This window comes from Patagioenas fasciata, chromosome 32 (genome assembly GCF_037038585.1).
Source record: "Patagioenas fasciata isolate bPatFas1 chromosome 32, bPatFas1.hap1, whole genome shotgun sequence".
NCBI lineage: Eukaryota > Metazoa > Chordata > Aves > Columbiformes > Columbidae > Patagioenas > Patagioenas fasciata.
Genome location: NC_092551.1, coordinates 3,424,637 through 3,437,081, shown reverse-complemented (window position 1 = coordinate 3,437,081; position 12,445 = coordinate 3,424,637). Strand labels below are relative to the sequence as shown.

Here is a 12,445-nt window from a genome sequence, read left to right as displayed (position 1 = left end):
AATCGCGGCTCGCCCCGCCCGCCTCCCCAAGGCGCGGCGAGCGATTGGCCCGCGGTTCCATCAGTCATCCCGCCGGGAGCAGGCTGACCTGTGATTGGCCCGGCCGGCTCTCGCTCCGCCCACCGCCGCTCGCCAATCCGGCGGCGTGTTTGCTGCCGCCGATTGATTCCCGCGTCTGTCATTCTGAAGAATGCCCGCCCCCTCCCGCTCCCGCCAATGGCGGGCTGCCGTGCGCCTCCCCGCCCTCCGATTGGCTCCGGTGCCCGTCAGTGAGGCACCGCCTCCTCCAATAGCTAGCGGGCGGGGGAGGGCCAGGATGTCGCCGCATGGCATTGGCCCCACCACCCGTCAATCATGCGCAGCCCAGCCTCCCCCGCCATCCACTTCCTCGTCCAATCACCTCCATGCCCGCTGTCCCGCCCGCCCTCCGATTGGCCCTCCCCGCCGCCACTCAGCCCCTCTCCCCGCGCTCCCCTCTCGCCGCCGCGCGCCGGCTCCCTCCCCACCACCATTGGCCGCCGCCCGCCGTCACTCACCTCCGCGCGCCTCTCCCATTGGCCAACACCCCCCCGGGGTGGGCGGGCGCACGCCGTCCCGCTCCCAGCGTGCCCCGCGCGGTGTGTGGAGAAGCGCGGCCTGTTCCCGCGTCGCGCCCTCGCCGCCGCCGCCATGTCCGATTACAGCCCCGCCGGGCCGCCTCCCACCCCAGGGCCGCCCGGAGGGGCCCCCACCGCCCCTTCCACCGGGGCCCCGCAACCTCCGGGACCCGCTGGAACCGCGGGGGGAGGGCCGAGCGGCGGCCCGGGCCCCGGCGGCGCTGGGGGGGGGGATCCGGAAAGACGCGTTCGCCGACGCCGTTCAACGGGCCCGGCAGGTGAGGGGCCCGGCGGGGGGGGGGGAGGCACCGGGAGGCGCCGGGGTCCCCCTGCCCCCCCCGCCGCGGCGCCGCGGCCCCTCCCCCGCCGTGCCGGGCCCCTCCCCCACCCTCCCGGTAAGGCCCCGCCCCCCCCGGGGGCGCGCGGGGTTCCCCCCCCCCCCCAACCCGCTCCCCGGGGGGGAAACCGGGGGGGGGTCCCGGGTAATTAGCGGTAATTAATTAGTAATAGCAGGGGGGGTGTGTTTTGCCCCCCCCCCCCGCCCCCCACTTCACCGGGGACCCCGCGGGGCCTGGGGGGGGTTGGGGGGTCCCGGTTAAAGGGAGGGGTGGGGGGTTTGGGGGTTCCCGCCACAATGGGGGGGGTTGGGAGTGTTTATGGGGGACCCTGTGGTGATGGGGGGGGTTGGGGGGGTCCCATTAAATGGGGGAATGGGGGGGATTTGGGGGTTCAGGGGGGTTGGGAGCATTTGGGGGGGGACGTTGTGGTTTTGGGGGGAGTTTGGGGGCTCCCCCCCCCTTGTATGGGGCACATGGGGGGGGTTGGGGGGTCCCGTCAAATGTGGGGCCTGGGGGGGGGTTGGAGATTTGGGGGGGTCCCGCCGAAATGGGGGGGTCGGGGGGGGTTGGGGGGAACCATGTGATGATTGAGGGGGTCGGGGGGGGTTTGGGGGCTCCCCCCCTTGTATGGGGCACATAGGGGGGTTTGGGGGGTCACGTTAAATGTGGGGCCTGGGGGGCGATTTGGGGGTTTTGGGGGCCCCCCCTGTGTGGGAACATTTGGGGGGGACCCTGTGATGATGGGGGGGGGGCTGGGGGTCACCCCCTTGTTTGGGGGGTCCCATCAGATGTGGGGCCTGGGGGGGGATTTGGGGGGATTTTGAGTTCCCCCCCCTCCCATGGGGAGGATTTTGGGGGACCCTGTGGTGATGGGGGGGGGGGCTGGGGTTCCCCCCCCTTGTTTGGGGGGGTCCCATCAGATTTGGGGCCTGGGGGGGGGATTTGGGGGGGTGTTGAGTTCCCCACCCTCATGGGGAGGATTTGGGGGGCCCTGTGATGATTTGGATCGGGGTTTGGGGGCTCCTGCCAAAATGGGGGGGGTCTGGGGGCTCCAACCTTGGTTGGGGGGCTCTTTTCACCTTGGGGGGGATTTGGGGGGTCCCTGTGATACTGGGGGGGCTGTGGGGCGGATTTGGGGGTCATGGGGTGGGGGGGTCACCCCCAAAAAACCGACCGTTCCCTTTGCAGATAGCGGCGAAAATCGGGGGGGACACGGCGACCACGGTCAACAACAACACCCCCCCCGATTTCGGCTTCGGGGGGGGGCAGAAGCGGCAGCTGGAGGACGGTGGTAAGCAGGGGGGGTCACCCCAAATTTTTGGGGGGGTCACCCCCAAATTGAGCCCCAAATTTGGGGAGTTCAGCTGATTTTCTTCCCTCACCCCCCCCAGATCAACCAGAGAGCAAGAAGTTGGCAACACAGGCGGATTGTGAGTATTGGGGGGGGCGGGGGGGTTGTGGCCCCCCCCGAAGGTTTGGGGGGGCACTGGGGACCCCCCCAAATTTCGGGAGGGGTTTAACCGCTAAATCTTTATAGCGGGGGGGTCGGTTCCATCCGCAGCGCTCCCGACCCAGCTGGGACCCATCCACCCCCCACCCAGGTGAGTTTGGGGATTTGGGGGGGGTCCTGAGGATTTGGGGGGGTCCTGGGGATTTGGGGGGGGTCACATGGGGGTTCTGGGGGGGTCACAAGGTTTTTGACCCCCCCCAAACGTGGCTTTTGCAGCAGATCGACGGTAACAGAGGAATATCGCGTCCCCGACGGGATGGTGGGACTCAGTGAGTTTGGGGGGGGTTTGGGGGTTCGGGGGGGGGTTTGGGAGTTCAGGGGGGGTGGGAAGGTTTGGGGGGGGCCCCCTGCACCCCAATATGTGATATTATTCTTCCCCCCCCCCTCAGTTATCGGACGTGGCGGGGAGCAAATCAACAAGATCCAGCAGGACTCGGGCTGCAAAGTACAGATCTCCCCAGGTAACCCCAAAATTCAACTTGGGGGGGGGCTAAAATTAAACAGGGGGGGTCTGGGATCCCTTAATTCCCAGGGGGGGTCCCCAACATCTCCCTCTTGCCCCCCCCAGCACCTCCATTCCCAATTTCTTCCTGGGGGGGTCCTTAATTGTCACCTTTCCTTATGGGGGGAGCCCCGTTCACCACTTTGTCACCTGCTTTGTGGGGGGGGGCCCTAATTCCCCCCTTTAATTTGGGGGTGGGGGCCCCTAATTCCCACCTTTAATTTGGGGGTGCTACAGCCCCCCCATTTCACTAATTATATGGGGGGGGGATAAGGGATGATGCTCAACACAGAGCAAGGGGCTCCCACCCCAAAACTCCTTGTGGGGTGTACGGGGGGGTCCCCAAAACCCTGTGTGGGGTGAGGGGGGGTCCCCAGAGCCCTGTGTGGGGGGTCCCCAAAACCCTGTGTGGGGTGAGGGGGGTCCCCAAAACTCCTCATGGGGTGTACAGGGGGCTCCCCAAAACCCTGTGTGGGTTGTCGGGGGGTCCCCAAAACCCTGTGTGGGGTGAGGGGGGTCCCCAAAACCCCTCGTGGGGTGTATGGGAGAGGTCACCAAGTACAGGGGGTCCCCAAAACCCTGTGTGTGGGGTCCCCAAAACCTTGGGTGTATGGGGGGGTCCCCAAAATCCCTTGTGGGGTGAAGGGGGTCCCCAAAACCCCTTGTGGGTTGTATGGGGGGGTCCCCAGAGCCCTGTGTGGGTTGTGAGGGGTCCCCAAAACCCCTCGTGGGGTGTATGGGGGGGGATCACCAAGTACAGGGGGGTCCCCAAAACCCCTTGTGGGGTGAGTGGGGCCCCCAAAACCCCTCATGGGGTGTACGGGGGGGGTCACCAAGTACAGGGGGGTCCCCAAAACCCCTTGTGGGGTGTATGGGGGGGTCCCCAGAGCCCTGTGTGGAGTGTACGGGGGGGTCCCCAAAACCCTGTGTGGAGTGTGAGGGGGTCCCCAAAACCCTGTGTGGGGTGTACGGGGGGAGTCCCCAGAGCCCTGTGTGGGGTGTGGGGGGACCCAAAACCCTGTGTGGGGTGTACGGGGGGGTCCCCAAAACCCTGTGTGGGTTGTGGGGGGTCCCCCAAACCCCATGTGGGGTGCGGGGGGGTCCCAAAACCAAGTGCCCCCCCCCCAGACAGCGGCGGGTTACCCGAGCGCAGCGTGTCCCTCACCGGCTCCCCCGAGGCCGTGCAGTGAGTACGAAACACCCCCAAATATCCCCCTTTGCACCCCCAAAAACCAAACCCAAACCCCCTGACCCCCCCTACAATGTGTCCCCCCCCCCTCTAGAAAAGCCAAACTCCTCCTGGACGACATCGTATCGCGGGGGCGGGGGGGCCCCCCAGGCCAGTTCCACGAAAACGCCAACGGGCAGAACGGAACGGTGCAGGAAATTATGATCCCGGCCGGCAAAGCCGGGCTGGTTATCGGCAAAGGGGGCGAAACCATCAAACAGCTGCAGGTACCCCCCCCAAAAATGCATCCAGACCCCCTTCAGGGGGTGTATTTTGGGGTGGGGGGGTCCCTGAAATCATTGTCCCCCCCCCATAGGAACGAGCAGGGGTGAAGATGATCCTGATCCAGGACGGTTCGCAAAACACCAACGTGGACAAACCGCTGCGGATAATCGGGGATCCCTACAAAGTCCAGGTGAGCCCCCCAAAATACACACCCCCCCATGTTATAAAACACCCCCCACCCATCAAAAACACCCCCCAAACCCCCCCCTGCGCTCCCAAATCCACAGCAAGCCTGCGAGATGGTGATGGACATCCTGCGCGAGCGCGACCAGGGCGGCTTCGGCGACCGCAACGAATACGGTTCCCGGGTCGGCGGCGGCATCGACGTGAGTGTGGGGGGGCCCCGAAACACATGGGGACATCTGCCCCCCCACCCCCAGCTTGCTATGGGGCAGTTGAACCCCCCCTGTGTCCCCCGCATGGAGCCCCTCATGCTCCATAACTCTCTATGGGGTTGCTGAGCTCCCCCTTTGCCCCATAACACTCTGTGGGGTTCCTGAGACCCCCCCATGCCCCATAACTCACTATGGGGTTCCTGAGACCCCCCCATGCCCCATAACACCCTGTGGGGTTCCTGAGACCCCCCTATGCCCCATAACACCCTATGGGGTCCCTGAGCCCACCCCCATACCCCATAACTCACTATGGGGTCCCTGAGCCCCCCCCATACCCCATAACTTACTTTGGGGTTCCTGAGTCCCCCCATGCCCCATAACACCCTATGGGGTTCCTGAGCCCCTCATGCCCCATAACTCCCTATGGGGTTGCTGAGCACCCCCCCTTGCCCCATAGCACCCTATGGGGTCCCTGAGCCTACCCCATAGCTCGGTATGGGGTCCCTGAGCCCCTCACTTGCCTCATAACTCATCATAGGTTCCCTGAGCCCCCCCCATTTCCCCATAACTCTATGGGGGGTCCCTGAGTCCCCCCTTGCCCCATAACTCACTGTGGGGTCCCTGACCTCCCCGTTACACCTCCATGGCGTCCCTGAGCCCCCCTTTGCTCCAGAACTCCCTATGGGGTTCCTGAGCCCCCCATTTGCCCCATAACTCCCTGTGGGGTCCCTGAGTCCCCCCTTGCCCCATAACTCCCTATGGGGTTCCTGAGTCCCACCCATACCCCATAACTCCCTATGGTGTTCATGATCCCCTCGTGCTCCCCCCATTGGGGTCCCTGAGCCCCCCATTTGCTCCATAACTCCCTGTGAGGTCTCTGAGTCCCCCCCATACCCCATAACTCCCTATGGTGTTCACGATCCTCTCATGCTCCCCACATTGGGGTCCTTGAGCCCCCCATTTGCTCCATAACTCCCTATGGGGCTCCTGAGCCCCCCCTTTGCCCCATAACTCCCTGTGGGGTCCCTGAGTCCCCCCTTGCCCCATAACTCCCTATGGGGTTCCTGAGTCCCACCCGTACCCCATAACTCCCTATGGTGTTCATGATCCCCTCGTGCTCCCCCCATTGGGGTCCCTGAGCCCCCCATTTGCTCCATAACTCCCTGTGAGGTCTCTGAGTCCCCCCCATACCCCATAACTCCCTATGGTGTTCATGATCCCCTCGTGCTCCCCACATTGGGGTCCGTGAGCCCCCCATTTGCTCCATAATTCCCTATGGGGCTCCTGAGCCCCCCCTTTGCCCCATAACTCCCTGTGGGGTCCCTGAGTCCCCCCCATACCCCATAACTCCCTATGGGGTTCCTGAGTCCCACCCATACCCCATAACTCCCTATGGTGTTCATGATCCCCTCATACTCCCCCCATTGGGGTCCCTGAGCCCCCCATTTGCTCCATAACTCCCTGTGAGGTCTCTGAGCCCCCCCCATGCCCCATAACCCCCTGTGGGGCCCCTGACCCCCCCGTCTCACCGCGCCCCGTCTCAGGTGCCGGTTCCGCGGCACTCGGTCGGCGTCGTCATCGGCCGCAGCGGCGAGATGATTAAAAAGATCCAGAACGACGCGGGGGTGCGGATACAGTTCAAACAAGGTGAGACCAACACCCCCCCACCCCCCAAAATTTTTGGGGACCCCCCCTAAATCCCCACAGACCCCCCAAATTTCCCCAGACCTTCCTGGGCCCTTTGAGATCTGCTGGGGTTGGGTCATGATGGGACCCCCCAAACCCCCCTTGTTCCCCCCAAACCCCCTGTACCCCCCCAGATCCCCTTGGGACCCCCCTGGGGACCCCCCCAAACTCCCTGGGACCTCCCAATCTCCCCAGAGCCCCCAGAATTCCGGGACCCCCCAAATTCCCCCCAGACCTTCCTGGGACCTTCAAGATCTGCTGGGGTTGGGTCATGATGGGACCCCCCAAACCCCCCTTGTTCCCCCCAAAACCCCCTGTACCGCCCCAAACCCACTTGGGACCCCCCTGGGGAACCCCCAAACTCCCTGGGACCCCCCAGATCCCCCCAAACTCCCCCCAAATTCCTGGGACCCCCCAAATTTGCCCCAGGCCTTTCTGGGCCCTTCGAGATCTGCTGGGGCTGGGTCACAATGGGACCCCCCAAGCCCCCCTTGTTCCTCCCAAAAGCCCCTGTGCTGCCCCACACCCCCTTGGGACCCCCCCTGGGGACCCCCCCAAACTCCCTGGGACCCCCAGATTCCCCCAAACTCCCCCCAAATTCCTGGGCCCCCCCAAATTCCCCCCAGACCTTCCTGGGCCCTTTGAGATCTGCTGGGGTTGGGTCACGATGGGACCCCCAAAACCCGCTGTGCTGCCCCACACCCCCTTGGGACCCCCCTGGCGCCCCCCCCAAACTCCCTGGGACCTCCCAATCTCCCCAGAGCCCCCCAAAATTCCTGGGACCCCCCAAATTCCCCCCAGGCCTTCCTGGGCCCTTTGAGATCTGCTGGGGTTGCATCACGATAGGACCCCCCAAACCCCCCTTGTTCCCCCAAAAACCTCGTGTACTCCCCCAGACCCCCTTGGGACCCCCCAGAACCTCCTGTGGACCCCCTTGAGGACCCCCCCAAACTCCCTGGGACCCCCCAGATTCCCCCAAACTCCCCCCAAATTCCTGGCCCCCCCCCAAATTCCCCCCAGACCTTCCTGGGCCCTTTGAGCTCTGCTGGGGTTGGGTCACGATGGGACCCCCCAAACCCCCCTTGTTCCCCCAAAAACCTCACGTTACCCCTCTAAAACCCCCGGGGGACCCTGCTGTGACCCCCCCGCACCCTAAAATCCCGTTCCCCCCCCCAGATGACGGGACGGGCCCCGAAAAAATCGCCCACATCATGGGCCCCCCCGAACGTTGCGAACACGCCGCCCGTATCATCAACGACCTCCTGCAGAGCCTGCGGGTAGGGGGGGGGCGACCCGGGGCCCCCCGAAATGGGGGGAACCGCTTCCCCCCCCCCAACCTGACACCTCCATTCCCCCCGCAGAGCGGCCCCCCGGGACCCCCCGGCCCGGGGATCCCTCCGGGGGGGCGGGGGAGAGGGAGGGGCCAGGGAAATTGGGGCCCCCCCGGGGGTGAAATGACCTTCTCCATCCCCACCCATAAATGCGGGTTGGTCATCGGGAGAGGTGAGCGAACCCCTTTATAAAACACCCCCTAAACCCCCCCTAAAAATACCCTAAACCCCTTAAACTAATTATTGGGGGGCCCCCCCGTGCCCCCCCCCACAGGCGGGGAGAACGTCAAAGCCATTAACCAACAAACGGGGGCGTTCGTGGAGATTTCCCGCCAGTTGCCCCCCAACGGTGACCCCAATTTCAAGCTCTTCATCATCCGCGGCTCCCCCCAGCAAATCGACCACGCCAAGCAGCTCATCGAGGAGAAAATCGAGGTGCCGCGGGGGGGGGCACCCCAAATTTAACCCTGCACCCCCCCTTGGTGATGTATTAACCCCCACTTTTTATATAGGGGCCGCTTTGCCCTGTGGGGCCCGGCCCGGGGGGCCCCCCCGGCCCCACCGGCCCTATGGGACCGTTCAACCCAGGACCCTTCAACCAAGGCCCCCCCGGCGCCCCCCCGCAGTGAGTCGTTAATTTCTTAATTAGGGGGAACCCTCCTTTTGGGGAGGGGGGGGGCAGATACCCCCCCAAAAATACAGCGGGGGGGCATGGGACCCCCCCCACAGGGGTTTGGGGGCTCCATGGGGAGGGGTTCAGGGGCTTTTGGGGTGGGGTGGGGGGATGTTTGGGGGTGTCAGGGTCACCCCAGGGTAATGGGGGGGGGGTAAATTGGGGTTCCCTGGGGGCGGGGGCAGTTTGGGGGTTCCTGGGTGGGGGGGGGTCAAGGTCACCCTGGGGTCCCCAGAGTTAATTTAGGGGGTCCTTGGAGGGGGGGGTCAGGGTCACCCCAGGGCAATTGGGGGGGGGTCAAGGTCAACCAGGGGCGATTTGGGGTTTGGGGGGGGGGGCAGTTTGGGGGTTCCTGGGGGGGGGTCAAGGTCACCCTGGGGTCCCCAGAGTCAATTTAGGGGGTCACTGGGGGGGATCGGGGTCACCCCAGTGTAATTGGGGGGGGGCTCAAGGTCAACCAGGGGCAATTTGGGGTCCCCAGGGGCAATTTGGGGTTCCCTGGGGGGGGTGGCAGTTTGGGGGGTTCCCCCCCCTTATTTCCCCTTTTCCACAGCCCCGGCGGCCCCCCCCCTCATCAATACCCCCCCCAAGGTTGGGGCAACACTTACCCACAATGGCAACCGCCGGCCCCCCACGACCCCAGTGAGTATCGCACCCCCCCAAAACCCCCTTAATTAATTAATACACACCCCCCCCCACATGCTTAATTAACCTAATTAATTCATTCTTGCCCCCCCCCCAGGTAAAACGGCGGCCGCCGACCCCAACGCCGCTTGGGCCGCCTATTATTCCCATTATTACCAGCAGCCCCCGGGGCCGGTGCCGGGGGGGCCCCCCGCCCCCGCCGCCGCCCCCCCCGTGCAGGGGGAGCCCCCCCAGCCCCCCCCCACCGGTCAGGCCGATTACACCAAGGCCTGGGAGGAATATTATAAAAAAATAGGTGAGTGCCTCCCTCCCCCCCCCCTAAAAAAATGGGGTTTTGGGGGGGTTGATGCTGCTTGGGAAACCTTAATTGTGTGGCCCCCCCCCGCCCCAAAATGGCTCTGGGGAGCTTGACCCCCCCAGGATGCCCCAGGTTGTCCCTAGGGGGCCTAAATTGTCCCTGGGGACCTTGACACCCCCCCCCCTTCTCCAGGAATGGTTCCCCCCCTCCCCACAGGGAATCCCAAATTGCACCTGGGGACCCCAAGTTGCCCCTGGTTGACCTTGACCCCCCCCAAGGTGACCCCGACCCCCCCCCCCCACCCAGGGACCCCCTAAATTTACTCTGGGGACCCCAGGGAGACCTTGACCCCCACCCAGGAACCCCCCAAACTGCCCCCCCTGGGAACCCCAAATTGCCCCTGGGGACCCCAAGTTGCCCCTGGTTGACCTTGACCCCCCCCGCCCAGGGATCCCCTAAATTGACTCTGGGGACCCCAGGGTGACCTTGACCCCCCCACCCAGGAACCCCCCAAACTGCCCCCCCGCCCAGGGAACCCCAAGTTGCCCCTGGTTGACCTTGACCCCCCCAAACTGCCCTGGGGTCACCCTGACCCCCCCACACCCAGGGACCCCCTAAATTGACTCTGGGGACCCCAGGGAGACCTTGACCCCCCCCCCAGGAACCCCCCAAACTGCCCCCCCCCAGGGAAACCCCATTGACCTTAATCCCCCCTCAGTTGCCCTGAGGTGACCCCAATAACCCCAGGGACCCTGACCCCCCCCCCATTCAGACCCCCCCCAAACTGCTCCAGGATGCCCCAGACCCCCTCAAATCCCCCCCCAGAGCCCCCAACACCCCCCCAGGAACCCCCAAACCCTTGTTGAGGGGTCCCATGCCCCCCCGCGCTGTATTTTTGGGGGGGTATCTAACCCTCTTTCCCATGCCCCCCCCAGGCCAGCAGCCCCAGCAACCCGGGGCCCCCCCCCAACAGGACTACACGAAAGCCTGGGAGGAATACTACAAAAAACAAGGTAAATCCCCCCAAAACCCACAGCGGGGGGGCACGGGGGGGGTCAGGGGATTGTCCCCCCCCTCACGACCCCCCTGTCCCCCCCCCAGCGGCGCAAGTGGCAACGGGGGGCGGTCCCGGGGCCCCCCCCGGCCCCCAACCCGACTACAGCGCAGCCTGGGCTGAGTATTATCGGCAGCAGGCGGCTTATTACGGGCAAACCCCGGGGGGGGCAGGGCCCGCGCCCCCCCCCACGCAGCAGGGACAGCAGGTACGGACCCCCCGAAATACCTGGGAACCCCCCCGAAATACCTGGGACCCCCCCAAAATACTTGGGACCCTCCCCGAAATACCCGGGACCCCCCAGACCTTCCTGGGACCTTTGAGAGCTGCTGGGTTTGGGTTATGATGGGACCCCCCCTCACACCCCTTGGAACCCCGCCCTCCAAATCCTGGGCCCCACCCCCAAATCCTGGGACCCCCCCACAACCCCTGGGAACCCCCACAAATCCTGGGACCCCCCCAAATTGCTGGGACCCCCCCAAATTGCCCCAGACCTTCCTGGGACCTTTGAGACCCCCTGGGCTTGGGTTAGGATGGGACCCCCAACACACCCCTTGGGACCCCCCCCCTAAATCCTGGGACCCCCCCAGACCCCCCCCAAACCCCTTGGGACCCCCCCACCACTGGGACCCCGCCCCGAAATCCTGGGACCCCACCAGACCCCCCAAACCCCCTGGGACCCCCCCACAACCCCTGGGACCCCCCCCAAAATTGCTGGGACCCCCCCAAATTGCCCCAGACCTTCCTGGGACCTTTGAGACCCCCTGGGCTTGGGTTAGGATGGGACCCCCAACACACCCCTTGGGACCCCCCCCCTAGATCCTGGGACCCCCCCAGACCCCCCCAAACCCCTTGGGACCCCCCACCACTGGGACCCCCCCAAAATTGCTGGGACCCCCCCAAATCCCCCCAGACCTTCCTGGGACCTTTGAGACCCCCTGGGCTTGGGTTAGGATGGGACCCCCACACACACCCCTTAGGACCCCCCCCTAAATCCTGGGACCCCCCCAGACCCCCCCAACCTCCTGGGACCCCCCCCAACCCCTGGGACCCCCCCAGACCCCCCCAAACCCTCACCCAGCACCATAGCGGGGGGTGGCTTAGCCACCTATAACCCCCCAAATTTTGGGGTGGGGGGGGTCAGCACACCCCACATCAATCTGGGGTGGGGGGGAGGGGGTCAGTACCACCCCCCCAATGTGGGGGGGTGGTCTCTTCCCCCCCCCAACCCCCCCATTTTCCCCTTACAGGCTCAGTGAACCGAATGTGAACCCCCAGTCTGTGACCCCCCCTTTTGTTTTTGGCGAGCGGCTGCGAGCGGCCCCCCCAAAATAAACCACCCCCCACCCCCCTAAAAGGTTGGGGGGGGGGTAAACACCCCCCCCCACCCTCCCCCCCCCCAAAAAAAGCCGCCGCTTGGAGAAAAACCACCTGAATCGCCCCAAAAATCTCCTGGGGGGGCCCCTCCGGCCCCCCATGTGTAGGTAGAGCCGAACATTCCTCGGAGCAGCCGGGGGGGCCCCAAAATCCTGCCCCCCCCCCCCCCTTAAAATCCAGGGGTCCCCCCCGGCCGCTCCCCCCCGGCCGTTGAGGAGGAGCCAGAGCCACAAAAATGGTCGAAAAACCTCGGAATCCGTCAAAAACCCCCACGAGGAAACCACCAATTGTACGCTCGAGTTTTTACTTTTTACCGCTTGTTTTTAACTTCACAAATAAATGAGAACAAAACTCCACCCGGCCACGGCTTTTTTGGGGCGAAATTCGGGGTTTTTGGGGCGAAATTCGGGGTTTTTGGGGCGAAATCTGCGCGGTTTTAAGCCCCAATTTGTGGCTTTCAAGCTCAACTTGAGGCCTGAATTGGAGCATTTTAGACCCAAACGGAGAGTTTTAGAGCGTTTTGGGCCAAATTCTGCAGGTTTGAGGTGCAATTGGGGGTTTTAGTCCTAAATGGGGGGATTTTGGGT

The 12,445-nt window shown here is 64.8% G+C and overlaps 1 protein-coding gene across 1 annotated transcript; it reads left to right on the top strand.

Annotated features, from left to right (window-relative positions):
* Positions 1–596: 596 nt before the first annotated feature.
* Positions 597–12,214, top strand: KHSRP (KH-type splicing regulatory protein). The gene is given in 21 exon segments (XM_071800656.1): positions 597–824; positions 826–874; positions 2,123–2,225; positions 2,326–2,364; positions 2,496–2,535; positions 2,664–2,713; positions 2,834–2,905; positions 4,075–4,132; positions 4,230–4,401; positions 4,491–4,589; positions 4,687–4,785; positions 6,339–6,441; positions 7,657–7,757; positions 7,842–7,983; positions 8,086–8,246; positions 8,324–8,436; positions 9,038–9,126; positions 9,227–9,424; positions 10,363–10,440; positions 10,529–10,689; positions 11,732–12,214. Coding segments are annotated over 21 exon segments (2,091 nt in total). The 5' UTR covers positions 597–669; the 3' UTR covers positions 11,741–12,214.
* Positions 12,215–12,445: the final 231 nt, after the last annotated feature.